General features: G+C 59.2%; 3 protein-coding genes across 3 annotated transcripts; all 3 read left to right on the top strand.

Annotated features, from left to right (window-relative positions):
* Positions 1-219: 219 nt before the first annotated feature.
* LOC136284565 (synaptotagmin-3-like) lies at positions 220-22,852 on the top strand (the record flags this gene model as incomplete). The annotated part of the gene is made up of 11 exons (XM_066174917.1): positions 220-307; positions 2,161-2,261; positions 4,755-4,911; positions 5,004-5,066; positions 7,146-7,518; positions 10,420-11,053; positions 12,940-13,060; positions 16,196-16,367; positions 18,183-18,312; positions 21,094-21,164; positions 22,727-22,852. Coding segments are annotated over 10 exons (1,908 nt in total), but the record flags the coding sequence as incomplete, so codon positions are not given.
* LOC136284564 (uncharacterized) lies at positions 21,252-22,839 on the top strand. The gene is made up of 2 exons (XM_066174916.1): positions 21,252-21,331; positions 21,720-22,839. The coding sequence occupies exons 1-2, from the start codon at positions 21,252-21,254 to the stop codon at positions 22,837-22,839; spliced, it is 1,200 nt and encodes a 399-aa protein (XP_066031013.1).
* A 1,536-nt stretch (positions 22,853-24,388) lies between the features above and the next one.
* LOC136284566 (trans-Golgi network integral membrane protein 2-like) lies at positions 24,389-25,624 on the top strand (the record flags this gene model as incomplete). Its single annotated transcript, XM_066174918.1, has 3 exons — positions 24,389-24,439; positions 24,768-25,267; positions 25,306-25,624. Coding segments are annotated over exons 1-3 (870 nt in total), but the record flags the coding sequence as incomplete, so codon positions are not given.
* Between the last annotated feature and the right edge of the window lie 1,063 nt (positions 25,625-26,687).

Genomic DNA, 26,687 nt, shown 5'->3' with positions numbered 1-26,687 from the left:
GCTCGGCTCCGCTCGGCCTCCTTCGGCTCCGCTCGGCCCGGTTCGGCTCCGCTCGGCCCGGTTCGGCTCCGCTCGGCTCCGCTCGGCCCGGTTCGGCTCCCGTCGGCTCCGCTCGGCTCCGCTCGGCCCGGTTCGGCTCCGCTCGGCTCCGGTTCGGCTCCCGTCGGCTCCGCTCGGCCCGGTTCGGCCCGGTTCGGCTCCGCTCGGCTCCGCTCGGCTCCCGTCGGCTCCGCTCGGCTCCGCTCGGCCCGGTTCGGCTCTGGTTCGGCTCTGGTTCGGCTCCGCTCGGCTCCGCTCGGGCCGGCAGGTGAGCGGGGCCCGGCCGGAGGGACCGCGGGGTCCGGAGGGGGGGGGGGGGGCGGGATTGGGGGGGACAGGTGTGATGGGCAGGTGATGGAGGGCAGGTTTGGGGGGGGGGGAGGGGGGCAGGTGTGTGTGGGTTGATTTGGGGGTTCAGGTGTGGGGGGCAGGTTTGGGGGGGGCAGGTGTGGGGAGCGGTTTTGGGGGTTCAGGTGTGTGGGGGCAGGGGATGGGGGGCAGGTGTGGGGGGCAGGTGAGGGAGGGCTGGTTTGGGGGGGCAGGTTGGGGGGGCGATTTGGGGGGGACAGGTGTGTGTGGGTTGATTTGGGGCTTCAGGTGTGTGGGGCAGGATTTGGGGGGTAGGTGTGTGAAGGATGCAGGTATTGGGGTGCAGGTGTATGGGGCAGGTTTGGGGTGGGGCGGGTTTGGGGGTTCAGGTGTGTGGGGCAGGTTTGGGGGTGCAGGTTGGGGGGGCAGGTGTGGGGGGGCGGTTTTGGGGGGGGCAGGTGTGTGTGGGTTGATTTGGGGCTTCAGGTGTGTGGGGCAGGATTTGGGGGTGCAGGTTGGGGTGGGCAGGTGTGGGGGGCAGGTGTGGGGGGCTGGTTTGGAGGGGGCAGGTTTGGGGGTGCAGGTTTGGGGGGGCGGGTTTGGGGGTTCAGGTGTGTGGGGCAGGTGATGGGGGGCTGGTTTGGGGGGCCAGGTGTGTGGGGCAGGATTTGGGGGGCAGGTGTGTAAAGGATGCAGGTATTTGGGTTCAGGAGATGTTGGGCAGGTTTGGGGGTTCAAGTGTGTGGGGCAGGTTTGGGGGAGGTTTTGGGCAGGTGAATATTGGGGTGCAGGTGTGTGGGGCAGGATTTGGGGGGCAGGTGTGTGAAGGATGCAGGTATTGGGGTGCAGGTGTGTGGGGCAGGTGGTGGGGGAGGTTTTGGGCAGGTGATTATTGGGGTTCAGGTGTGTGGGGCAGGTGGTGGGGGCGGTTTTGTGGGGACAGGTGTGTGGGGCAGGTGATGGCTGCAGGTTGGGGGGTTCAGGTGTGTGAGAGGAGGTCTGGGGGGCGGTTTGTGGGGCAGGTATTGGGGTGCAGGTGTGTGGGGCGGGTTTGGGGGGGGTTTAGGGAGCGGATTTTGGGGCTCAGGTGTGTGGGGCAGGTTTGGGGCTCAGGTGTGTGGGGCAGGTTTGGAGTTCAGGTGTGTGGGGCAGGTTTGGGGCTCAGGTGTGTGGGGCAGGTTTGGAGTTCAGGTGTGTGGGGCAGGTTCGGGGCTCAGGTGTGTGGGGCAGGTTTGGGGCTCAGGTGTGTGGGGCAGGTTTGGAGTTCAGGTGTGTGGGGCAGGTTCGGGGCTCAGGTGTGTGGGGCAGGTTTGGGGTTCAGGTGTGTGGGGCAGGTTTGGAGTTCAGGTGTGTGGGGCAGGTTCGGGGCTCAGGTGTGTGGGGCAGGTTTGGGGTTCAGGTGTGTGGGGCAGGTTTTGGGTGAGGATTTTGGGGCTCAGGTGTGTGGGGCAGGTTCGGGGCTCAGGTGTGTGGGGCAGGTTTGGAGTTCAGGTGTGTGGGGCAGGTTCGGGGCTCAGGTGTGTGGGGCAGGTTTGGGGTTCAGGTGTGTGGGGCAGGTTTTGGGCGAGGATTTTGGGGTTCAGGTGTGTGGGGCAGGTTCGGGGCGGGGATTTTGGGGCTCAGGTGTGTGGGGCAGGTTTGGGGTTCAGGTGTGTGGGGCAGGTTTTGGGCGGGGATTTTGGGGGCAGGTTCGGGGGGTGGGGCCGTTTCGGGGCGGGGTTTTGGGGGCAGGTTCGGGGGGTGGGGCAGGTTCGGGGCGGGGTTTTGGGGGTCACTTTGGGGTCCCCTCCCCCAATCTTTGTCCCCCCGCAGGTGACACGAGGGGCCGCCCCTGGCCCCGCCCTCCATGGCCCGGCCCCGCCCCCCCCTCCCCCCCCCCGGGCCCCTCTGAGCCCCCCCAGGAAACCCCAAAGGTGAGCGGTGGAGGGGCGGGGCTTAAGGGGGTGGGGCTTGATTGGGGCGCGGCTTAGAAAGGGGAAGGGCTACAATGGGCTGGGGTTAAGTGGGAGGGGCTTAAAAGGGAGTGGCCGGAAGGGGAGGGGAGGGGCTTAAATGGGGAGGGAGTTGAAAGGGGAGGGGCTTAAATGGGGTGGGGTTGAGTGGGTGTGGCTTAAGGGGGAGGGACTTAAATGGGAGTGGGTCACGGGGCGGGACCTAAAGGGGAGGGGCTAAAAAGGGAGGGACAGAAAGGGGCGGGGCATAAAGTGGCTTCGATGGGTGGGGCATGGAAGGGGCGGGGCTTAAAGGAGGGGCCTGAAAAGGGAGGGGCTAAAATGGGGCAGGGTTTCATGGGAGGGGCTTAAAGGGGTTCAATGGGCGGAGCTTGAGGGGGTGGAGCCTAAGAGGGGTGGCGCTTAAATGGGTGCGGTCCATAGGGAGGGGCTGAAACGGGGTGGGGTCGAATGGGCGTGGCTTAAATGGGAGAAATTTAAGGGGCGTGGCTTAAAGGGGGAGGGCTTTAAATTGTTAGGGATTGGGGTGGGGCTTAAATGGGAGGGGCTTAAGTGGGTGGTGTTCAAACGGGGGCTTTAAAGGGGAGTGGCTTGAGGGGGAGGGGCTTAAAGGGGAGGGGCTTGTCCCAGGTGTGCCCAGGTGTGCTCAGCGCAGTTTCTCAGTACCATCCCTGTCCTGGCACTGGAAGAATTTCATTTTTCCCACTTTTCTCCCCATTTTTGCCCATTTTCCCGCTTTTTTATCCCGGTTTTTTTCACTCGTTTCTGCGGATCACGTCCAGGATGTTTTTCCCAGTTTTTTTTTTTCCCCCATATTTTCCCGGTTTTTTCCCCATTTTTCAGCCACGTCCAGGAACTGCAGGAAAATGTTTATTGCACGTGTTTGTGCCCGTGGTTTATCCATGCTTTATCCATGTTTTATCCATGTTTCATCCATATTTTTATCCATGATTTATCCGTATTTTATCCATGTTTTACCCATATTTTAATTCATATGTTTTCCATGTTTTATCCATATTTTTGTTCATATTTTATCCATATTTTTATTCATGTTTTATCCATGTTTTTATCCATGTTTTATCTATATTTCATCCATGTTTTATCCATATTTCATCCATGTTTTATCCATACTTTATCCATATTTTTATCCATATTTTACCCATTTTTATCCATATTTTATCCCTATTTTATCCATATTTTATCCATGCTTTATCCATATTTTATCCATGTTTTATCCATGTTTTTATCCGTGTTTTATCCATGTTTTATCCATGTTTTATCCATGTTTTATCCATAGTTTTGTTCATATTTTATCCATATTTTTATCCATGTTTTATCCATTTTTTATCCATTTTTTATCCATTTTTATCCATATTTTTATCCATATTTTACCCATTTTTATCCATATTTTTATCCATATTTTTCCCATTTTTATCCATATTTTATCCATTTTTATCCATATTTTACCCATTTTTATCCATATTTTATCCATATTTTATCCATATTTTTATCCATATTTTTCCCATTTTTTATCCATATTTTTACCAGTTTTCCCCCATTTTTGGGGATATCCAGGAATCGCAAACAGTGCATTTTCCCAATGCTTTTTCCCCATTTTTCTCTTTTTTCCCCCATTTTCCCCCCGTTTTTTCCACATTTTCCCCCATTTTTACGCCACGGCCGGGGACTACGGGGAGGAAATTTTCCCCATAGTTTTTTATCCATTTTCCCCCCAAATTTCCATCTTTTCCCCCCATTTTTTTCAGGATATCCGGGCATCCCAAAAATCTCATTTTCCCCTTTTTCCCCCATTTTTTTCCCTTTTTTTCCCCATTTTTTTTTCTCTTTTTTTCCCCATTTTCCCGTTTTTCCCCCCATTTTCAGGCCACGTCTGGGAACTATGAGAAGGACATTTACACCCTGTATTTTTATCTGTTTTTTATCCATTTTCCCCAAATTTCCATATTTTCCCCCCATTTTTTTCAGGATATCCGGGCATCCCAAAAGTCTCATTTTTCCCTTTTTTTCCCCTTTTTTTTCCCTTTTTTCCCCCATTTTCCCCTTTTTCCCCCCATTTTCAGGCCACATCCGGGGACCACGAGGAGGATGTTTACACCCTGTATTTTTATCCATTTTTTATCCATTTCCCCCCCAAATTTCCATATTTTCCCCCCATTTTTTCAGGATATCCGGGCATCCCAAAAATCTCATTTTTCCCGTGTTTTTTCCCCATTTTCCCCTGTTTTTCCCCCATTTCCCAGGTCATGTCCAGGGACTACAAGGAAGACGTTTATCCCAATCTTACACTCTGTATTTTTATCCATATTTCCCCCAATTTTCCATCTTTCCCCCCCGTTTTTTCAGGATATCCGGGCATCCCAAAAATCTCATTTTTCCCGTGTTTTTTTTTTTTTTCCCAATTTTCCCGTTTTTTCCCCCTTTTTTTTTTCCCAGGCCATGTCCGGGGATTACGAGGAGGACGTTTGCCGCAGCGCCCTGCGCCTGGTGCACGAGCTCTGCTTCGCCCCCCGCGCCCGCCCGCCCCACGCCCGCTGCCTGGAGTTCACCGACCTGCTGCGGCACCGCGGGCACCCCCGGCCTGCCGACACAGGTACGGCACACCTGGGCGCACCTGGGCACACCTGGGGACACCTGGACACACCTGGGGACAGGTATGACACACCTGGGGACAGGTATGACACACCCGCTGCCTGGAGTTCACCGACCTGCTGCGGCACCGCGGGCACCCCCGGCCTGCCGACACAGGTACGGCACACCTGGGCGCACCTGGGCACACCTGGGCACACCTGGGGACAGGTATGACACACCTGGGGACAGGTATGACACACCCAAGGATGGGTATGACACACCTGGGGACAGGTATGACACACCCAGGGATGGGTATGACACACCTGGGGACAGGTATGACACACCCAGGGATGGGTATGACACACCTGGGGACAGGTATGACACACCTGGGCACACCTGGGCACACCTGGGCACACCTGGGCACACCTGGGGACAGGTACAGCACACCTGGGGACAGGTATGACACACCTGGGCACACCTGGGCGCACCTGGGGACAGGTACAGCACACCTGGGGACAGGTATGACACACCTGGGCACACCTGGGCGCACCTGGGCACACCTGGGCACACCTGGGCACACCTGGGGACAGGTGCAGCACACCTGGGGACAGGTATGACACACCCAGGGATGGGTATGACACACCTGGGGACAGGTATGACACACCTGGGCACACCTGGGCACACCTGGGGACACCTGGGCACACCTGGGGACAGGTATGACACACCTGGGCACACCTGGGGACACCTGGACACACCTGGGGACAGGTATGACACACCTGGGCACACCTGGGGACACCTGGACACACCTGGGGACAGGTATGACACACCTGGGGACGGGTATGACACACCTGGGCACACCTGGGGACAGGTACGACACACCTGAGCACACCTTGGATAAATTTTGGGTGGATTTCTGCGAATTTTGGGTGGGTTTCTATGGATTCTGTGTGGATTTTTTGTGGAATCGGGGTAACCCCAGGTGACCTCACCTGTCCCCGCAGAGGTGTCGGTGTTTTGGGGTGAATTTTGGGTGGATTTCTGTGAATTCCGGGTAATTTTGGGTGGTTTTCGGGTGATTTCGGGCAGATTTTGGGTATTTTCGGGCGGATTTTTGCGGATTTTTGCGGATTTTTGCGGACTCTCCCTGCGCTCGCCGTGACCCCCGGTGCCCTCACCTGTCCCCGCAGAGGTGTCGGTGGTTTTGGGCGGTTTTTGTGTAATTTCGGGTGGATTTTGTGTAATTTCGGGTGGTTTTTGTGTAGTTTCGGGCAGATTTTGGGTATTTTCGGGCGGATTTTTGCGGATTTTTGCGGATTTTTGCGGATTTTTGCGGACTCTCCCTGCGCTCGCGGTGACCCCCGGTGCCCTCACCTGTCCCCGCAGAGGCGTCGGTGGTTTTGGGTGGTTTTTGTGTAATTTCGGGTAGTTTTTGTGTAATTTCGGGCAGATTTTGGGTATTTTCGGGCGGATTTCGGGCGGATTTTTGCGGACTCTCCCTGCGCTCGCCGTGACCCCCGGTGCCCTCACCTGTCCCCGCAGAGGTGTCGGTGGTTTTGGGCGGTTTTTGTGTAATTTCGGGTGGTTTTTGTGTAATTTCGGGCAGATTTTGGGTATTTTCGGGCGGATTTTTGCGGATTTTTGCGGACTCTCCCTGCGCTCGCCGTGACCCCCGGTGCCCTCACCTGTCCCCGCAGAGGCGTCGGTGGTTTTGGGTGGATTTTGTGTAATTTCGGGTGGATTTTGTGTAATTTCGGGTGGTTTTTGTGTAATTTTGGGTGGATTTCGGGTCATTTCGGGCAGATTTTGGGTATTTTCGGGCGGATTTTGTGTAATTTCGGGCGGATTTTGGGTATTTTCGGGCGGATTTTGTGTAATTTCGGGTGGATTTTGGGTATTTTCGGGCGGATTTTTGCGGATTTTTGCGGACTCTCCCTGCGCTCGCCGTGACCCCCGGTGCCCTCACCTGTCCCCGCAGAGGCGTCGATGGTTTTGGGCGGATTTTGTGTAATTTCGGGTGGATTTTGGGTAATTTCGGGTGGTTTTTGTGTAATTTTGGGTGGATTTCGGGTCATTTCGGGCAGATTTTGGGTATTTTCGGGCGGATTTTGTGTAATTTCGGGCGGATTTTGGGTATTTTCGGGCGGATTTTGTGTAATTTCGGGCGGATTTTGGGTATTTTCGGGCGGATTTTTGCGGATTTTTGCGGCCTCTCCCTGCGCTCGCCGTGACCCCCGGTGCCCTCACCTGTCCCCGCAGAGGTGTCGGTCAGCCTGCTGTCGGTCATCGTCACCTTCTGCGGCCTGGTGCTGCTGGGCGTGTCGCTCTTCGTCTCCTGGAAGCTCTGCTGGCTGCCCTGGCGGCACAAGGGCGGGCCCGGGGGGGTCCCTCCGCGGAAGGAGCCCCCCCAGCCCGGCGGGGACCCCCCGGCCGAGCCCCCCGAGCCGCCCCCCGAGCGCTGCTACCTGGACATGGGGCCCGCCCCTCCCCCCCCCGGCGGGCCGGGGACCCCCCTGCCCCTCCCCCCCCTGCCCGCCCCCCCTGAGTTTGGGGGGGACCCCGGGGGAGGGGGAGGGGCGGGGGGCCTGCCCGGAGCCCCCTCGCTGCCGCTGGGGGGGGGGATGGGCGGCAGGTAAGGGGGGGGGGGGGACGGGGGGAGGGGGGTGGGGTGTTGGGGGGGGGACGGGGGGACATTGGGGGGGTTGGGGGACAATGGGGACATTTGGGGACATTTTGGGGGGGACAATTGGGGTCATTTGGGGACATTTGGGATCATTTGGGGATTTTGGGGGGCATTTGGGGACATTTGGGGACATTTGAGGACATTTGGGGGCATTTGGGGGCATTTGGGGACATTTGGGGGCATTTGGGGGCATTTGGGATCATTTGGGGATTTTGGGGGGCATTTGGGGACATTTGGGGACATTTGAGGACATTTGGGGGCATTTGGGATCATTTGGGGATTTTTGGGGGCATTTGCGATCATTTGGGGATTTTTGGGGACATTTGGGGGCATTTGGGGACATTTGGGGACATTTGGGGTCATTTGGGGACATTTTGGGGCATTTGGGGACATTTGGGGCATTTGGGGCATTTGGGGACATTTTGGGGCATTTGGGGCATTTGGGGACATTTGGGGACATTTTGGGGCATTTGGGATCATTTGGGGATTTTGGGGGACATTTGGGGACATTTGGGGGCATTTGGGATCATTTGGGGGCATTTGGGGGCATTTGGGGACATTTGGGGGCATTTGGGATCATTTGGGGATTTTGGGGGGCATTTGGGGGCATTTGGGGACATTTTGGGGCATTTGGGGACATTTGGGGACATTTGGGGACATTTGGGGGCATTTGGGTACATTTGGAGACATTTGGGGGCATTTGGGGATGGGGGGTTTGGGGGGGACATTTGGGGGGACAAGAGGACATTTGGGGGGACATTTTGGGGGGGACATTTGGGGATGGGGGGGCATTTGGGGTCATTTGGGGACATTTGGGGCTGGAGGAGATCTGGGGTGGAGGTTTGGGGTCAGAGGGGATTGGGGGAGCAGATTTGGGGACATTTGGGGACATTTGGGATCATTTGGGGATTTTGGGGGACATTTGGGGACATTTGGGGGCATTTGGGGCTGGAGGAGATCTGGGGTGGAGATTTGGGGTCAGAGGGGATTGGGGGGGCAGATTTGGGGACATTTGGGGACATTTGGGGACGGGGACATTTGGGGACGTGGGGAGGGGGGACAGGGAGAGGAGGGGGAGTGGGAAGCGGGGGAGTGTCCAACCCCAAATGCCCCAAAATTCCCCCCGAAATCTCCAAAACTCCTCAAGTCCCCCGACCCCAAAACCGGCCCTAACCCCAAATCCCGCAAATGCCCCAAATGCCCCAAATGCCCCAAATGCCCCAAATCCCCCGAATCCCCCAAATCCTTCATCCCAAAGGGTCTCTAACCCCAAACCCCTCACCCCAAGACCATCCCAAACCCCAAATTCTTCACCCCAAAATCGTTTCTAACCCCAAATCCCCCAAATCCTCCACCCCAAAACCATTCCGAACCCCAAATCCCTCACCCCGGACCACCCCTAACCCCAAACCCCTGACCCCAAACCCCCCCAACCCCAAATCCTCCCCAAACACCCCAAACACTTAAAATCCCCCACCCCAAACCTGTCCCTAACCCCAAACCCCTGACCCCAAACCCCTGAGCCTCGAAGGTCTCTGACCCCTGACCCCAAACCCATCCCTGACCCCTGACCCTTGAAGGTCTCTGACCCCAAACCCCTGACCCTCGAATGTCTCTGACCCCTGACCCCGACCCCAAACCCCCGACCCTCGAAGGTCTCTGACCCCCGGCCCTCGAAGGTCTCTGACCCCTGACCCCTGACCCTCGAAGGTCTCTGACCCCTGACCCCTGACCCTCGAAGGTCTCTGACCCCCGGCCCTCGAAGGTCTCTGACCCCTGACCCCTGACCCTCGAAGGTCTCTGACCCCTGACCCCTGACCCTCGAAGGTCTCTGACCCCCGGCCCTCGAAGGTCTCTGACCCCTGACCCCTGACCCTCGAAGGTCTCTGACCCCTGACCCTCGAAGGTCCCTGACCCCTGACCCTCGAAGGTCTCTGACCCCAAACCCCTGACCCCTGACCCCTGACCCTTGAAGGTCTCTGACCCCAAATCCCTGACCCCTGACCCCTGACCCTTGAAGGTCTCTGACCCCAAATCCCTGACCCTTGACCCCTGACCCTCGAAGGTCTCTGATCCCTGACCCTTGAAGGTCCCTGACCCCTGACCCCTGACCCTCGAAGGTCTCTGATCCCTGACCCTTGAAGGTCCCTGACCCCTGATCCCTGACCCTCGAAGGTCTCTGACCCCTGACCCCTGACCCTCGAAGGTCTCTGACCCCTGACCCTCGAAGGTCTCTGACCCCTGACCCTCGAAGGTCTCTGACCCCTGACCCCTGACCCTCGAAGGTCTCTGACCCCCGACCCTCGAAGGTCTCTGACCCCAAATCCCTGACCCCTGACCCCTGACCCTCGAAGGTCCCTGACCCCTGACCCTCGAAGGTCTCTGACCCCCGACCCTCGAAGGTCTCTGACCCCCGACCCTCGAAGGTCTCTGACCCCTGACCCTCGAAGGTCTCTGACCCCTGACCCCTGACCCTCGAAGGTCTCTGACCCCTGACCCTCGAAGGTCTCTGACCCCCGACCCTCGAAGGTCCTTGACCCCTGACCCCTGACCCTCGAAGGTCTCTGACCCCCGACCCTCGAAGGTCTCTGACCCCTGACCCTCGAAGGTCTCTGACCCCTGACCCCCGACCCCAAACCCCTGACCCTCGAAGATCTCTGACCCCCGACCCTCGAAGGTCCCTGACCCCCGACCCCTGACCCTCAAAGGTCTCTGACCCCTGACCCCAAACCCCTGACCCCAAACCCCTGACCCTCGAAGGTCTCTGACCCCAAACCCCTGACCCCTGACCCCTGACCCTCGAAGGTCTCTGACCCCAAACCCCTGACCCCTGACCCCTGACCCTCGAAGGTCTCTGACCCCCGACCCTCGAAGGTCTCTGACCCCCGACCCTCGAAGGTCCCTGACCCCCGACCCCCGACCCGCAGCTCGTCGCTGCCCCCCCGTCCCCGAGGAGAACCCGGCTCACCTGGGCCAGATCCAGCCCGAGCTCTACGGCGCCGCTGAGGCCGAGGCCGGCGTCGCCCGCGGCGCCGGCCCGGGGGGTGACGCGGCCGCAGGCGGCCCCGCCGGTGGTCCGGGCGGCGGCCCGTCGCCGTCCTGCGGCCGCCTCAACGTGTCCCTGCGCTACTCGTACGGCTCGCAGCAGCTGCTGGTGCGCGTCCTGCGCGCCCGGGACCTGCCGGCCAAGGACTCCAACGGCTTCTCCGACCCCTACGTGAAGATCTACCTGCTGCCCGACCGCAAGAAGAAGTTCCAGACCAAGGTGCTGCGGCGGACGCTGAACCCCGAGTGGGACGAGACGTTCAGCTTCGGCGTGCCCTTCGCCGAGCTGCCGGCCCGGCGCCTCCACTTCAGCGTCTACGACTTCGACCGCTTCTCGCGGCACGACCTCATCGGGCAGGTGGTGCTGGACAACCTGCTGGAGGCGGCCGAGGCGCGGCCCGAGGCGGCCATCTGGAGGGACATCCAGGAGGGCACCGGGGTGAGTGGACGCGCCGAAACTGGGCGGGGAAAGGGCAACCCGAAAAGACCCCAAAAGATCCCAAAACTCCACGAAGAAAGGTCATGGGGCAGGTGAGGAGGACAGGTGGTGCTGGAGAACCTGCTGGAGGTGCTCACCTGGAGGGAGATCCAGGAGTGGACACCCTGAAACTGCAGGGAGGAAGGGGAACCCGAAAAGACCCCAAAAGATCCCAAAACTCCACAAAGAAAGGTCATGGGGCAGGTGAGGAGGACAGGTGGTTCTGGAGAACCTTCTAGAGATGGGGACCACAGGTGACACCTGGAGGGACATCCAGGAGGGCACCGGGGTGAGTGGACACCCCGAAACTGGGCAGAGAAAGGGGAACCCAAAAAGACCCCAAAACTCCACGAAGAAAGGTCATGGGGCAGGTGAGGAGGACAGGTGGTTCTGGAGAACCTTCTAGAGATGGGGACCACAGGTGACACCTGGAGGGACATCCAGGAGGGCACCGGGGTGAGTGGACGCGCCGAAACTGGGCGGGGAAAGGGCAACCCGAAAAGACCCCAAAAGATCCCAAAACTCCACGAAGAAAGGTCATGGGGCAGGTGAGGAGGACAGGTGGTTCTGAGGAGGACAGGTGGTGCTGGAGAACCTTCTAGAGATGGGGACCACACGTGACACCTGGAGGGACATCCAGGAGTGGACGCGCCGAAACTGGGCGGGGAAAGGGGAACCCGAAAAGACCCCAAAAGATCCCAAAACTCCACGAAGAAAGGTCATGGGGCAGGTGAGGAGGACAGGTGGTGCTGGAGAACCTGCTGGAGGTGCTCACCTGGAGGGAGATCCAGGAGTGGACACCCTGAAACTGCAGGGAGGAAGGGGAACCCGAAAAGACCCCAAAAGATCCCAAAACTCCACGAAGAAAGGTCATGGGGCAGGTGAGGAGGACAGGTGGTGCTGGAGAACCTTCTAGAGATGGGGACCACAGGTGACACCTGGAGGGAGATCCAGGAGGGCACCGGGGTGAGTGGACGCGCCGAAACTGGGCGGGGAAAGGGCAACCCGAAAAGACCCCAAAAGATCCCAAAACTCCACAAAGAAAGGTCATGGGGCAGGTGAGGAGGACAGGTGGTTCTGAGGAGGACAGGTGGTTCTGGAGAACCTTCTAGAGATGGAGACCACAGGTGACACCTGGAGGGACATCCAGGAGGGCACCGGGGTGAGTGGACGCGCCGAAACTGGGCGGAGGAAGGGGAACCCGAAAAGACCCCAAAAGATCCCAAAACTCCACAAAGAAAAGTCATGGGGCAGGTGAGGAGGACAGGTGGTTCTGGAGAACCTTCTAGAGATGGGGACCACAGGTGACACCTGGAGGGACATCCAGGAGGGCACCGGGGTGAGTGGACGCGCCGAAATTCAGGAAGCCGTGGTGGAGAAAGGGGAACCCAAAAGATCCCAAAACTCCACAAAGAAAGGTCATGGGGCAGGTGAGGAGGACAGGTGGTTCTGAGGAGGACAGGTGGTTCTGGAGAACCTTCTAGAGATGGGGACCACAGGTGACACCTGGAGGGAGATCCAGGAGTGGACACCCCAAAACTGGGGAGTTCATGAGGAGGAAGGGTCCCTGTCCTCACCTGTCCCCGTCTCTTCACCTGTCCCCACCTCTCCCACCTGCCTCACCTGTCCCTCACCTGTGCTCCCGTCCCTCACCTGTGTCACGTATCCCTGTGTCACCTGTCCCCTCACCTGTCCCTGTCCTCACCTGTCCTCACCTGTCCCCACCTGTCCCCACCTGTCTCACCTGTCCTCACCTGTCTCCTCATCTGTCCCCACCTGTCCCCACCTGTCCTCACCTGTCCCCACCTGTCCCCACCTGTCTCACCTGCGCTCCCCTGTCCCCTCAGGAGAAGGCCGACCTGGGCGAGGTGAATTTCTCTCTGTGTTACCTGCCCACGGCCGGGCGCCTCACGGTCACCGTCATCCGCGCCTCCAACCTGCGCGCCATGGACCTCACCGGCTACTCAGGTGTGTCACAGGTGGGGACAGGTGTGTCATGGGGGGGGACAGGTGTGCCACAGGTGTGCTCGGGTGTGCCACAGGTGTGCTCAGGTGTGTCTCAGGTGGGGACAGGTGTGTCTCAGGTGGGGACAGGTGTGTCTCAGGTGTGTCACAGGTGTGCCCAGGTGTGTCCCAGGTGTGCCAGGTGTGCCCAGGTGTTCCCAGGTGTGTCATGGGTGTGCTCAGGTGTGTCACAGGTGTGCCAGGTGTGTCACAGGTGTGTCACGGGTGTGTCCTAGGTGTGCCAGGTGTGTCATGGGTGTGTCCCAGGTGTTCCCAGGTGTGTCACAGGTGTGTCACGGGTGTGTCCTAGGTGTGCCAGGTGTGTCATGGGTGTGTCCCAGGTGTGTCCCAGGTGTGTCACAGGTGTGTCACGGGTGTGTCCTAGGTGTGCCAGGTGTGCCATGGGTGTGTCACAGGTGTGCTCAGGTGTTATCTGATCTCTCAGCCTATGGGCTGTTCTATGAGGTCCATGGCCCCTTATGGGGTGCTATGGGGTCTATAGGGTGCTATGGGGTGCTATAGGGTGCTATAGGGTGCTATGGGGTCTATGGGGCACTATAGGGTGCTATAGGGTGCTATGGGGTCTGTGGGATGCTATAGGGCCTATGGGGTGCTATAGGGAGCTATGGGGTGTTATAGGGCCTATGGGGTGCTGTAGGGTGCTATGGGGTCTATGGGGTGCTATAGGGTGCTATAGGGTGCTATGGGGTCTATGAGGTGTTATAGGATCTATATGGCCTATGGGGTGCTATAGGGAGCTATGGGGTGTTATAGGGCCTGTGGGGTGCTATAGGGTGCTATGGGGTCTATGGGGTGTTATAGGATCGATAGGGCCTATGGGGTGCTATGGGGAGCTATGGGGTGTTATAAGGCCTATGGGGTGCTATAGGGTGCTATGGGGTCTATGGGGTGCTATAGGGTGCTATAGGGTGCTATGGGGTCTATGGGGTGCTATGGGGTCTATGGGGTGCTATAGGGTCTATGGGGTGCTATAGGGAGCTATGGGGTCTATGGGGTGCTATGGGGTCTATGGGATGCTATGGGGTCTATGGGGTGCTATGGGGTGCTATAGGGTGCTATGGGGTGCTATGGGGTCTATGGGGTGCTATAGGATCTAAGGCGTGTTATAGGGCCTATGGGATGCCGTGGGGTTCTATGGGTCATTATGGGGTCTCTGGGTCATTATGGGATGTTTTGGGGTGCCGTGGGGTTCTGTGGGCTCTGTGGGTTATTATGGGATGCTGTGGGATCCATGGGGTTCCATGCGGCTCCGTGGGCTATTATGGGATGCCACGGGGTTCTATAGGTTACTATGGGGTCTGTGGGTTATTATGGGATGCCACGGGGTTCTATAGGTTACTATGGCGTCTGTGGGTTATTATGGGATGCCACGGGGTTCTATAGGTTACTATGGGGTCTGTGGGTTATTATGGGATGCCACGGGGTTCTATAGGTTACTATGGGGTCTGTGGGTTATTATGGGATGCCACGGGGTTCTATAGGTTACTATGGGGTCTGTGGGTTATTATGGGATGCCACGGGGTTCTATAGGTTACTATGGGGTCTGTGGGTTATTATGGGATGCCACGGGGTTCTATAGGTTACTATGGCGTCTCTGGGTTATTATGGGATGCCATGGGATTCTATAGGTTACTATGGCGTCTGTGGGCTATTATGGGATGCCACGGGGTTCTATAGGTTACTATGGGGTCTGTGGGTTATTATGGGATGCCACGGGGTTCTATAGGTTACTATGGGGTCTGTGGGTTATTATGGGATGCCACGGGGTTCTATAGGTTACTATGGCGTCTCTGGGTTATTATGGGATGCCATGGGATTCTATAGGTTACTATGGCGTCTGTGGGTTATTATGGGATGCCACGGGGTTCTATAGGTTACTATGGCGTCTGTGGGTTATTATGGGATGCCACGGGGTTCTAAAGGTTACTATGGGGTCTGTGGGTTATTATGGGATGCCATGGGGTTCTATAGGTTACTATGGGGTCTGTGGGTTATTATGGGATGCCACGGGGTTCTATAGGTTACTATGGCGTCTCTGGGTTATTATGGGATGCCACGGGGTTCTATAGGTTACTATGGGGTCTGTGGGTTATTATGGGATGCCACGGGGTTCTATAGGTTACTATGGCGTCTGTGGGTTATTATGGGATGCCACGGGGTTCTATAGGTTACTATGGGGTCTGTGGGTTATTATGGGATGCCACGGGGTTCTATAGGTTACTATGGGGTCTGTGGGTTATTATGGGATGCCACGGGGTTCTATAGGTTACTATGGGGTCTGTGGGTTATTATGGGATGCCATGGGGTTCTATAGGTTACTATGGGGTCTGTGGGTTATTATGGGATGCCACGGGGTTCTATAGGTTACTATGGCGTCTCTGGGTTATTATGGGATGCCATGGGATTCTATAGGTTACTATGGCGTCTGTGGGTTATTATGGGATGCCACGGGGTTCTATAGGTTACTATGGCGTCTGTGGGTTATTATGGGATGCCACGGGGTTCTATAGGTTACTATGGGGTCTGTGGGTTATTATGGGATGCCACGGGGTTCTATAGGTTACTATGGGGTCTGTGGGTTATTATGGGATGCCATGGGATTCTATAGGTTACTATGGCGTCTGTGGGTTATTATGGGATGCCACGGGGTTCTATAGGTTACTATGGCGTCTGTGGGTTATTATGGGATGCCACGGGGTTCTATAGGTTACTATGGGGTCTGTGGGTTATTATGGGATGCCACGGGGTTCTATAGGTTACTATGGCGTCTGTGGGTTATTATGGGATGCCACGGGGTTCTATAGGTTACTATGGCGTCTGTGGGTTATTATGGGATGCCATGGGATTCTATAGGTTACAATGGGGTCTGTGGGCTATTATGGGATGCCACGGGGTTCTATAGGTTACTATGGCGTCTGTGGGTTATTATGGGATGCCGTGGGGTTCTACAGGTCATTTTGGGGTCTCTGGGTCATTATGGGATGTTTTGGGGTGCCGTGGGTTCCTGTGGGTCATCACGGGCTCCCTGGGCTATTATGGGATGCCGCGGGGTGCCACGGGGTGCCCGTCCCCTGGCAGACCCCTACGTCAAGGCCTCGCTGATGGCCGAGGGCCGGCGGCTGAAGAAGCGCAAGACGTCCATCAAGAAGAACACCCTGAACCCCAACTACAACGAGGCGCTGGTGTTCGACGTCCCCCACGAGAGTGTGCACCACGTCAGCCTCACCATCGCCGTCGTCGACTACGACTGGTGGGCGCCAGGAAGGGGGTTCGGGGTCGTTGTGGGGACTTTGGAGGGTCTTGGGGGGGATTTGGGGCGTTTGGGGTCATCCCGGAGCAATGGGACGTTCCTTGGTCGATGTTCTCCATGAGAACGTCAACGTCGTCACCGTCATTGGGTCAAACTGGTTTGTACTGGGAGGGCTTTAGAGAGTTCTGGGGGGTCCTGAGGAGGTTTTGGGCAGATTTTGGGGGAATTTGGGGAGTTTGGGGTCATCCCAAAGCAATGGGACGTCCCTTGGTCGATGTTCTCCATGAGAACGTCAACGTCGTCACCGTCATTGGGTCAAACTGGTTTGTACTGGGAGGGCTTTAGAGAGTTCTGGGGGGTCCCGAAGAGGTTTTGGGCAGATTTTGGGGGGATTTGGGGAGAATTGGGGGGGATTTGGGGTGTTTGGGGTCATCCTGGAGCAATGGGACATCCCTTGGTCGATGTTCTCCATGAGAACGTCAACATCGTCACCATCATTGGGTCAAACTGGTCTATACTGGGAGGGCTTTAGAGAGTTCTGGGGGGTCCCGAAGAGGTTTTGGGGGGATTTTGAGAGAATTTGGGGGGATTTGGGGCGTTTGGGGTCATCCCAAAGCAATGGGACATCCCTTGGTCGATGTTCTCCATGAGAACGTGCACCACGTCACCGTTGTTGGTTTGATCAGGTTTAAACTGGAGGGTCCTGGGAGAGTCCAGGGTGGTTTTGGGGGGTGTTTTGGGGTCTCTGAGGGGTCCTGGAAGGGGTTGTGGGGGGATTTGGGGGCGTTTTGGGTGTTTGGGGTCATCCCAGGGCAATGGGACGTCCCTTGGTCGATGTTCTCCATGAGAACGTCAACATCGTCACCATCATTGGGTCAAACTGGTTTGTACTGGGAGGGCTTTAGAGAGTTCTGGGGGGTCCCGAAGAGGTTTTGGGGGGATTTGGGGGGGTCTGGGGGGATTTGGGGTGTTTGGTGTCATCCTGGAGCAATGGGACGTCCCTTGGTCGATGTTCTCCATGAGAACGTCAACGTCGTCACCGTCATCGGGTTGAACTGGTTTGTACTGGGAGGGCTTTAGAGAGTTCTGGGGGATCCTGAAGAGGTTTTGGGCAGATTTTGGGGGGATTTTGAGAGAATTTGGGGGAATTTGGGGCGTTTGGGGTCATCCCAAAGCAATGGGACATCCCTTGGTCGATGTTCTCCATGAGAACGTCAACATCGTCACCATTGTTGGTTTGATCAGGTTTAAACTGGAGGGTCCTGGGAGAGTCCAGGGTGGTTTTGGGGGGTGTTTTGGGGTCTCTGAGGGGTCCTGGAAGGGTTTTGGGGGGATTTGGGGGCGTTTTGGGTGTTTGGGGTCATCCCAGGGCAATGGGATGTCCCTTGGTCGATGTTCTCCATGAGAACGTCAACGTCGTCACCATCGGTTTGAACTGGTTTGTACTGGGAGGGCTTTAGAGAGTTCTGGGGGGTCCCGAAGAGGTTTTGGGGGGATTTTGGGGGGATTTTGGGGGGATTTGGGGCGTTTGGGGTCATCCCGGAGCAATGGGATCGTCAACCCTTGGTTGGCGTCCCCCGTGAGAACATCGACGTCGTCACCGTCGTTGGTTTGAACTGGTTTGTACTGGGCGATCCTGGGGGGGCCTTTGGAGGGTCTTGGAGGGGTTTTGGGGTGATTTGGGGGGAATTTGGGGTCGTTTGGGGGGATTTGGGGATCCTATAAACCAGGGGTTTTTTTGGGGGGGTATTTTGGGGTGAATTCTGGGTATTTTGGGGTCCCCCTGACCCCCCGCCCGGGGACCCCCCCAAACAGCATCGGGCACAACGAGGTGATCGGGCTGTGCCGCGTGGGCAGCGACGCCGACGGCCCCGGCCGCGAGCACTGGGCGCAGATGTTGGCGAACCCCCGGAAACCCATCGAGCACTGGCACACCCTGGTGGAGGTCAGAGAGACCCCCAAAATCCCCCGGGGACCCCAAAAACCCCACAGGGACCCCCAAAATCCCACCGGGACCCCAAAAACCCCACAGGGACCCCCAAAAACCCCACCGGGACCCCAAAAAACCCCACCGGGACCCCAAAACCCCACAGGGACCCCAAAACCCCACAGGGACCCCAGAAACCCCACCGGGACCCCAAAAACCCCACCGGGACCCCCAAAAACCCCACAGGGACCCCCAAAAACTCCACAGGAACCATAGGGACCCCCAAAAAACCCACAGGATCCATAGGGAACCCCCCAAAACCCCATAAGGACCCCACAGGACGCCCCCAAACCCATCGAGCACTGGCACACCCTGGTGGAGGTCAGAGACCCCCAAAATCCCCCGGGGACCCCCAAAAACCCCACCGGGACCCCCAAAATCCCACCGGGACCCCCAAAAACCCCACCGGGACCCCAAAAACCCCACAGGAACCATAGGGACCCCCCAAAAACCCACAGGATCCATAGGGAACCCCCCAAAACCCCATAAGGACCCCACAGGACGCCCCCAAACCCATCGAGCACTGGCACACCCTGGTGGAGGTCAGAGACCCCCAAAATCCCCCGGGGACCCCCAAAAACCCCACAGGGACCCCCAAAAATCCCCGGGGACCCCCAAAAACCCCACAGGATCCATAGGGACCCCCAGATCCCATAGGGGACCCCACAGGTTCTATAGGGGCCCCTGAGACCCCCCTGAACACCCCGGGGACCCCCCAAAACCCCCACAGGTTCTATAGGGGCCCCCCAGAACACCCCGGGACCCCCAAAAACCCCACAGGATTCCATAGGGACCCCCAGATCCCATAGGGGACCCCACAGGTTCTATAGGGGCCCCCCAGAACACCCCGGGACCCCCAAAAACCCCACAGGATTCCATAGGGACCCCCAGATCCCATAGGGGACCCCACAGGTTCTATAGGGACCCCCCAGAACACTTCGGGACCCCCCAAAACCCCACAGGAATCCATAGGGACCCCCAGATCCCATAGGGACCCCCGAATCCCATAGGGGACCCCACAGGTTCTATAGGGGCCCCCCAGAACACCCCGGGACCCCCCAAACCCCCACAGGATTCCATAGGGACCCCCAGATCCCATAGGGACTCCCAGATCCCATAGGGGACCCCCGGGAGCCAAAGGGGAGCTCGGGATCGCTGACTGTGTCCCGTGTCCTGTCCCTGTGTCTGTCCCTCTGTCCCTGTGTCCGTCTGTCCATCCCTGTCCGTCCGTCCCTGTCGCTGTCCCTGTCCCTGTGTCCGTCTGTCCCTCTGTCCATCCCTCTGTCTGCCTGTCCCTCTGTCCCCCTGTCCCCATCCCTGTCCCTCTCTCTTTGTCCATCCCTGTCCCTGTGCCCGTCTGTCCCTGTGCCCGTCTGTCCGTCTGTCCATCCCTCCATCCCTGCCTCTGTCTGTCCCTCTGCCCAAGTCCATCTGTCCCTGTCCCTGTGTCCATCTGTCCATGCCTGTGTCCGTCTGTCCCCGTCCCTGTGTCCATCCCTGTCCCTGTGTCCCTGTCGCTGTCCCTGTGTCCGTGTGTCCGTGTGTCCATCACTGTCCGTGTGTCCGTGTGTCCATCACTGTCCATGTGTCCATGTGCCCGTGTGTCCGTGTGTCCGTGTGTCCATGTGTCCGTGTGTCCATCGCTGTCTGTGTGTCCATCGCTGTCCGTGTGTCCATCGCTGTCCATGTGTCCGTGTGTCCCTGTGTCCATGTGTCCGTGTGTCCATCGCTGTCCATGTGTCCATCGCTGTCCGTGTGTCCATCGCTGTCCATGTGTCCGTGTGTCCGTGTGTCCATCGCTGTCCGTGTGTCCGTGTGTCCCTGTGTCCATGTGTCCGTGTGTCCATCGCTGTCCGTGTGTCCATCGCTGTCCCTGTGTCCGTGTGTCCGTGTGTCCATCACTGTCCCTGTGTCCGTGTGTCCCTGTGTCCATGTGTCCGTGTGTCCATCGCTGTCCATGTGTCCATGTGTCCGTGTGTCCATCGCTGTCCGTGTGTCCATCGCTGTCCCTGTGTCCGTGTGTCCGTGTGTCCATCACTGTCCCTGTGTCCGTGTGTCCATCGCTGTCCGTGTGTCCCTGTGTCCGTGTATCCATCGCTGTCCGTGTGTCCGTGTGTCCATGTCCATTGCTGTCCGTGTGTCCGTGTGTCCATCACTGTCCATGTGTCCCTGTCCGTGTGTCCGTGTGTCCCTGTCCTTATGTCCGTGTGTCCGTGTGTCCGTGTGTCCGTCGCTGTCCGTGTGTCCATGTGTCCATCGCTGTCCGTGTGTCCGTGTGTCCGTCGCTGTCCGTGTGTCCGTGTGTCCGTGTGTCCGTGTGTCCATCACTGTCCGCGTGTCCCTGTCCTTATGTCCGTGTGTCCGTGTGTCCGTGTGTCCGTCGCTGTCCGTGTGTCCGTGTGTCCGTGTGTCCGTGTGTCCATCACTGTCCGCGTGTCCCTGTCCTTATGTCCGTGTGTCCGTCGCTGTCCGTGTGTCCGTGTGTCCGTGTGTCCGTGTGTCCATCACTGTCCGCGTGTCCCTGTCCTTATGTCCGTGTGTCCGTGTGTCCGTGTGTCCGTGTGTCCGTGTGTCCGTGTGTCCATCGCTGTCCGTGTGTCCATCGCTGTCCGTGTGTCCGTGTGTCCGTGTGTCCGTGTGTCCGTGTGTCCATCACTGTCCGTGTGTCCCTGTCCGTGTGTCCGTGTGTCCGTGTGTCCGTCGCTGTCCGTGTGTCCATCGCTGTCCGTGTGTCCCCAGGAGAAGGCTCTGACCAAGGGGACACCGCGGGACAAACCCGCCCTGGGGGAGCCGCTGGGCCCCCACTGAGTGTGAGCGCCGCACTGGGAGCGACTGGGAGGGACTGGGATGGACTGGGATGGACTGGGATGGACTGGGAGCGACTGGGATATACTGGGATGGACTGGGAGGGACTGGGAGTTCCCGTTTCCATACTGGGAACTCCCTGGTCCATACTGGGAGTGCCCAGTCCATACTGGTCTGTGCTGGTTTATACTGGTCTGTACTGGTTTATACGGGTCCATAGTGACCCATACTGCTCTGTACTGGCTTATACTGGTCCATACTGCGCAGTACTGGTTATACTGGTTTATACTGGTTTATACTGGTTTATACTGTGCAGTACTGGTTTATATTGGTTTATACTGGTCCATACTGTGCAGTACTGGTTTATACTGGTTTATACCATTCCATACTGGTTTATACTGGTCCAGACCCTGACCCGTACTGTGCAGTACTGGTTTATACTGGTCCATACTGTGCAGTACTGGTTTATACTGGTTTATACCATTCCATACTGGTTTATACTGGTCCAGACCCTGACCCGTACTGTGCAGTACTGGTTTATACTGGTCCATACTGTGCAGTACTGGTTTATACTGGTTTATACTGGTCCAGACCCTGACCCGTACTGTGCAGTACTGGTTTATACTGGTCCATACCGTTCCATACTGGTTTACAGTGGTCCACCATACCAGTCCATACCATTCCATACTGTTCCATACTGGTCCATACCGGTCCATACTGGTCCATACCGTTCCATACTGGTCCATACTGGTCCATACTGGTCCATACTGGTCCATACTGGTCCATACCGGTCCATACTGGTCCATACCGGTCCATACTGGTCCATACCGGTCCATACTGGTCCATACCGGTCCATACCGGTCCATACTGGTCCATACCGTTCCATACTGGTCCATACCAGTCCATACTGGTCCATACCGTTCCATACTGGTCCATACCGGTCCATACTGGTCCATACCGGTCCATACTGGTCCATACCGGTCCATACCGGTCCATACTGGTCCATACCGGTCCATACTGGTCCATACCGTTCCATACTGTTCCATACTGGTCCATACCGGTCCATACTGGTCCATACCGGTCCATACCGGTCCATACTGGTCCATACCAGTCCATACTGGTCCATACCAGTCCATACTGGTCCATACCGTTCCATACTGTTCCATACTGGTCCATACCGGTCCATATTGGTCCATACCGTTCCATACCAGTCCATACCGGTCCATACCGGTCCATACCGGTCCATACCGGTCCATACCGGTCCATACCGGTCCATACCGGTCCATACTGGTCCATACTGGTCCATACCATTCCATACCGGTCCATACCGGTCCATACCGTTCCATACTGGTCCATACCGGTCCATACCGGTCCATACCGGTCCATACCGTTCCATACTGGTCCATACCATTCCATACCGGTCCATACCGGTCCATACCGGTCCATACTGGTCCATACCGTTCCATACTGGTCCATACCATTCCATACCGGTCCATACCGGTCCATACCGGTCCATACCGGTCCATACTGGTCCCCACCGGTTTCCAGCGCCCGCTCTCTCCCGCAGGTGCCGCCCTCGGGGCCGTCGGGGCCCGAAGCCATGGGGCCCCCCCCGGGCCCCCCCCGGGCCCCCCCCCGGCCCCCGAGACACGGGGGGGGCCGCGCCCCCCCCCACTGTGAACCCCCAAACCCGGGGGAGGGGGGGAGGGGAGGGGATTCCCCCCCCCCGAGTTCGGATTTTGGGGGGATTCCCCCACCCCCTCCCCCCCCCCCAAAACAAAGGGGCTCCCCCCAAACCCCCCCCTCCCCCCGTGTGTGTCACGTGTTCGTCGTGGGGGGGGAGGGGGACCCCGAAAAGGAGCGAGGGGTGTCCCCTCCCCCCCCCCCCAAAAAAAATGGGACCCCAAAAAGGGACCCCGGGGTTGTCCCCACCCCACCCCCCCCCCCAAAAAAAAGGGACCCCAGTTTGTCACCCCTCCCCCCCCGTGTGTGTGTGTGTCCCCCCCCCCCCCCCCGAGCCCCCCCCGGTGTTTGTTTGTCCCCAAAGGGCCCCGGGGACCCCCCAAACCTCAGTGTCCCCCCCCCCCGTGTCCCCGTGTGTCCCCTCCCCCCCCCGCTGTGTGTCCGTGTGGGGCCGGGGGGGTCCCCAAAGCCATAAAAGCCCCCCCGAAATAAACCCCCCCTCCCCCCCCCAGAGCCGCCTGAGCCTCGTGACATCGGGGACGGCCAGGGGGGACATCGGGGACATCGGGGGGGGTTGGGGACATTGGGGGGGTTGGGGACATCGGGGACATTGGGGACATCGGGGACATCGGGGACATCGGGGACATCGGGGACATCGGGGGGGATTGGGGACATTGGGGACATCGGGGACATCGGGGACATCGGGGGGGGTTGGGGACATCGGGGGGGTTGGGGACATCGGGGGGGTTGGGGACATCGGGGACATTGGGGGGGATTGGGGACATTGGGGGGATTGGGGACATCGGGGACATTTGGGACATCGGGGACATTGGGGACATCGGGGGGGATTGGGGACATCGGGGACATTGGGGACATCGGGGACATTGGGGACATCGGGGGGGATTGGGGACATCGGGGGGATTGGGGACATCGGGGACATCGGGGACATCGGGGACATCGGGGGGGTTGGGGACATTGGGGGGGTTGGGGACATCGGGGACATTGGGGGGGTTGGGGACATCGGGGACATCGGGGACATCGGGGACATCGGGGGGGTTGGGGACATTGGGGGGGTTGGGGACATCGGGGACATTGGGGGGGTTGGGGACATCGGGGACATCGGGGGGGTTGGGGACATTGTGGGGACATCGGGGACATTGGGGGGGTTGGGGACATCGGGGACATTGGGGGGGTTGGGGACATCGGGGACATCGGGGGGGTTGGGGACATTGTGGGGACATTGGGGACACTGGGGGGGTTGGGGACACTGGGGGATTGGGGAGTGTTGGGGACACGGAGGGGACATCGGCGACATTGGGACACGGAGACATCAGGGACATTGAGGGGATTTGGGGACATTGGGGGGGTTGGGGACATTGGGGGGACATTGTGGGGACATTTCAGATTTGGGGGCATTGGAGGGCCTGGGGACACTGGGGACACTGGGGGACAGAGGGGACATTGCGGGATTGGGGACACTGGGGACACTGGGGACATTGTAGGTTCGGGGACATCGGGGTGTTGGGGACACTGGGGTTACGGGGACATGGGAGACATTGTGCGGGCTGGGGACATTGGGGACACGGGGGACACTGGGGTGGGTTGGGGACATTGGGGACACCGGGGAGATTTGGGGACATTGGGGGACACAGAGGGGACACCTGGGGACATTGGGGACTGTGGGGACATCGGGGGGTTTGGGGACATTGGGGGGCGATTGGGGACATTGGGGGACAGGGGAGCATGGAGGGGACATTGGGGACATTGGGGGGGTTGGGGACACTGGGGGATTTGGGGACACGGGGGGGACACCCGTGGGGGGGGGGTGGTCTTTGGGGACACGCGGGGGGCGGGGCCGGGGTTGTCAGCAATGTCCCCTCCCCCATCCCCGCCCCCTCCCCGCCCCCCGGCGCCGCCGGACGGAGCCGAACCGGGCCCGAGCGGAGCCGAGCGGAGCCGAGCGGAGCCGAACGGAGCCGAACCGAACGGAGCCGAATCGAACCGAGCCCGAGCGGAGCCGAGCGGTGCCGAACGGAGCCGAACGGAGCCCGAGCGGAGCCGAACGGAGCCGAACGGAGCCGAACCGGGCCCGAGCGGAGCCGAACGGAGCCCGATCGCTCCCGAACCGAACGGAGCCGAACGGAGCCGAACCGAGCCCGAGCGGAGCCGAGCGGAGCCGAACGGAGCCGAATCGAACGGAGCCGAGCGGAGCCGAGCGCTCCCGAACCGAACGGAGCCGAACGGAGCCGAACGGAGCCCGAGCGGAGCCGAACCCGCGGCCGAGCAGAACCGAACCCAGCCCGAGCGCAGCCGAACGGAGCCGAGCGCAGCCGAACCGCGCCGAAGGGGAGCCGAAGCGGGGCCGGACCCTCCCGAAGCGGGGCCGAACCCTCCCGAAGCGGGGCCGAACCACTCCCGAAGCGGGGCCGAACCCTCCCGAAGCGGGGCCGAACCCTCCCGAAGCGGGGCCGGACCCTCCCGAAGCGGGGCCGAACCCTCCCGAAGCGGGGCCGGACCCTCCCGAAGCGGGGCCGAACCCTCCCGAAGCGGGGCCGGACCCTCCCGAAGCGGGGCCGAACCCTCCCGAAGCGGGGCCGAACCCTCCCGAAGCGGGGCCGAACCCTCCCGAAGCGGGGCCGAACCCTCCCGAAGCGGGGCCGAACCCTCCCGAAGCGGGGCCGAACCCTCCCGAAGCGGGGCCGAACCCTCCCGAAGCGGGGCCGAGCGCGGGCGGGGGCGCGGGGCCCCGGCGGCCGCTGGAGCGATGCTGAGGCCCGGCCCGGTGAGTGGGACCCCCCCGGTAACCCCCGAACCCCATCCCAGTACGGACCAGTGAGCCCCGTCCCCATCCCAGTACGGACCAGTGAGCCCCGTCCGCATCCCAGTACGGACCCGCCCCTCCGCATCCCTCCCAGTACGGACCAGTCCCTCCCAGTAAGGGCCGGTCCCTCCCAGTATGGACCAGTCGCTCCGCATCCCTCCCAGTACGGACCCGGCATCCCTGCATCCCTCCCAGTAAGGACCAGTCCCTCCCAGTACGGACCCGGCATCCCTGCATCCCTCCCAGTACGGACCAGTCCCTCCCAGTACGGACCCGGCATCCCTGCATCCCTCCCAGTACGGACCAGTCCCTCCCAGTACGGACCCGGCATCCCTGCATCCCTCCCAGTACGGACCAGTCCCTCCCAGTACGGACCCGGCATCCCTGCATCCCTCCCAGTACGGACCAGTCCCTCCCAGTACGGACCCGGCATCCCTGCATCCCTCCCAGTACGGACCAGTCCCTCCCAGTACGGACCCGGCATCCCTGCATCCCTCCCAGTACGGACCAGTCCCTCCCAGTACGGACCCGGCCTCCTTTCCCGCGTCCCTCCCAGTATGGACCAGTCCCTCCGCATCCCTCCCAGTAAGGACCAGTCCCTCCCAGTACAGACCAGTCGCTCCCAGTAAGGACCAGTCCCTCCGCATCCCTCCCAGTACAGACCCGGCATCCCCGTGTCCCTCCCAGTACGGACCAGTCGCTCCCAGTACGGACCCGGCTCGTTTTGGGGCTCCCCGTTTTTGGGGGGTGGGTTTGGGATGGACGATTTTGGGGGTCGCCGGTTTTTTTTTTTGGGTGGGGGGGAGGATTTTGTGGGGTCGTTTTGGGGGGGGTCAGTTTGGGGGGCGTCGTTTTAGGGGTCGACTTGGGGGTCCGCGGTTTTGGGGGTCCCCAAATTTTTGGGGGGATTTTGTGGGGTCGTTTTGGGGGGGGTCAGTTTGGGGGGCGTCGTTTTAGGGGTCGATTTGGGGGTCCCAATTTTTGGGGGGGGAGTTTTATGGGGTCGATTTGGGGGTCCCCGTTT

This window comes from Chamaea fasciata, unplaced genomic scaffold (assembly GCF_029207755.1).
Source record: "Chamaea fasciata isolate MVZ Bird 193981 ecotype frontalis unplaced genomic scaffold, bChaFas1.0.hap1 SCAF_1125, whole genome shotgun sequence".
Classification (NCBI taxonomy): Eukaryota; Metazoa; Chordata; class Aves; order Passeriformes; family Sylviidae; genus Chamaea; species Chamaea fasciata.
The sequence above is the reverse complement of the archived record's forward strand: the minus strand, read 5'-3'. Positions and strand labels throughout refer to the sequence as shown.

Bases quoted from the DNA above. Each gene is read 5' to 3' on its own strand.
- LOC136284564 (XM_066174916.1), top strand. From the start codon at position 21,252: ATGGACTGGGAGGGACTGGGAGTTCCCGTTTCCATACTGGGAACTCCC. The intron at 21,332-21,719 runs GTCTGTGCTGGT...CATACTGTGCAG, and splicing joins GGAGTGCCCAGTCCATACTG to TACTGGTTTATACTGGTTTA.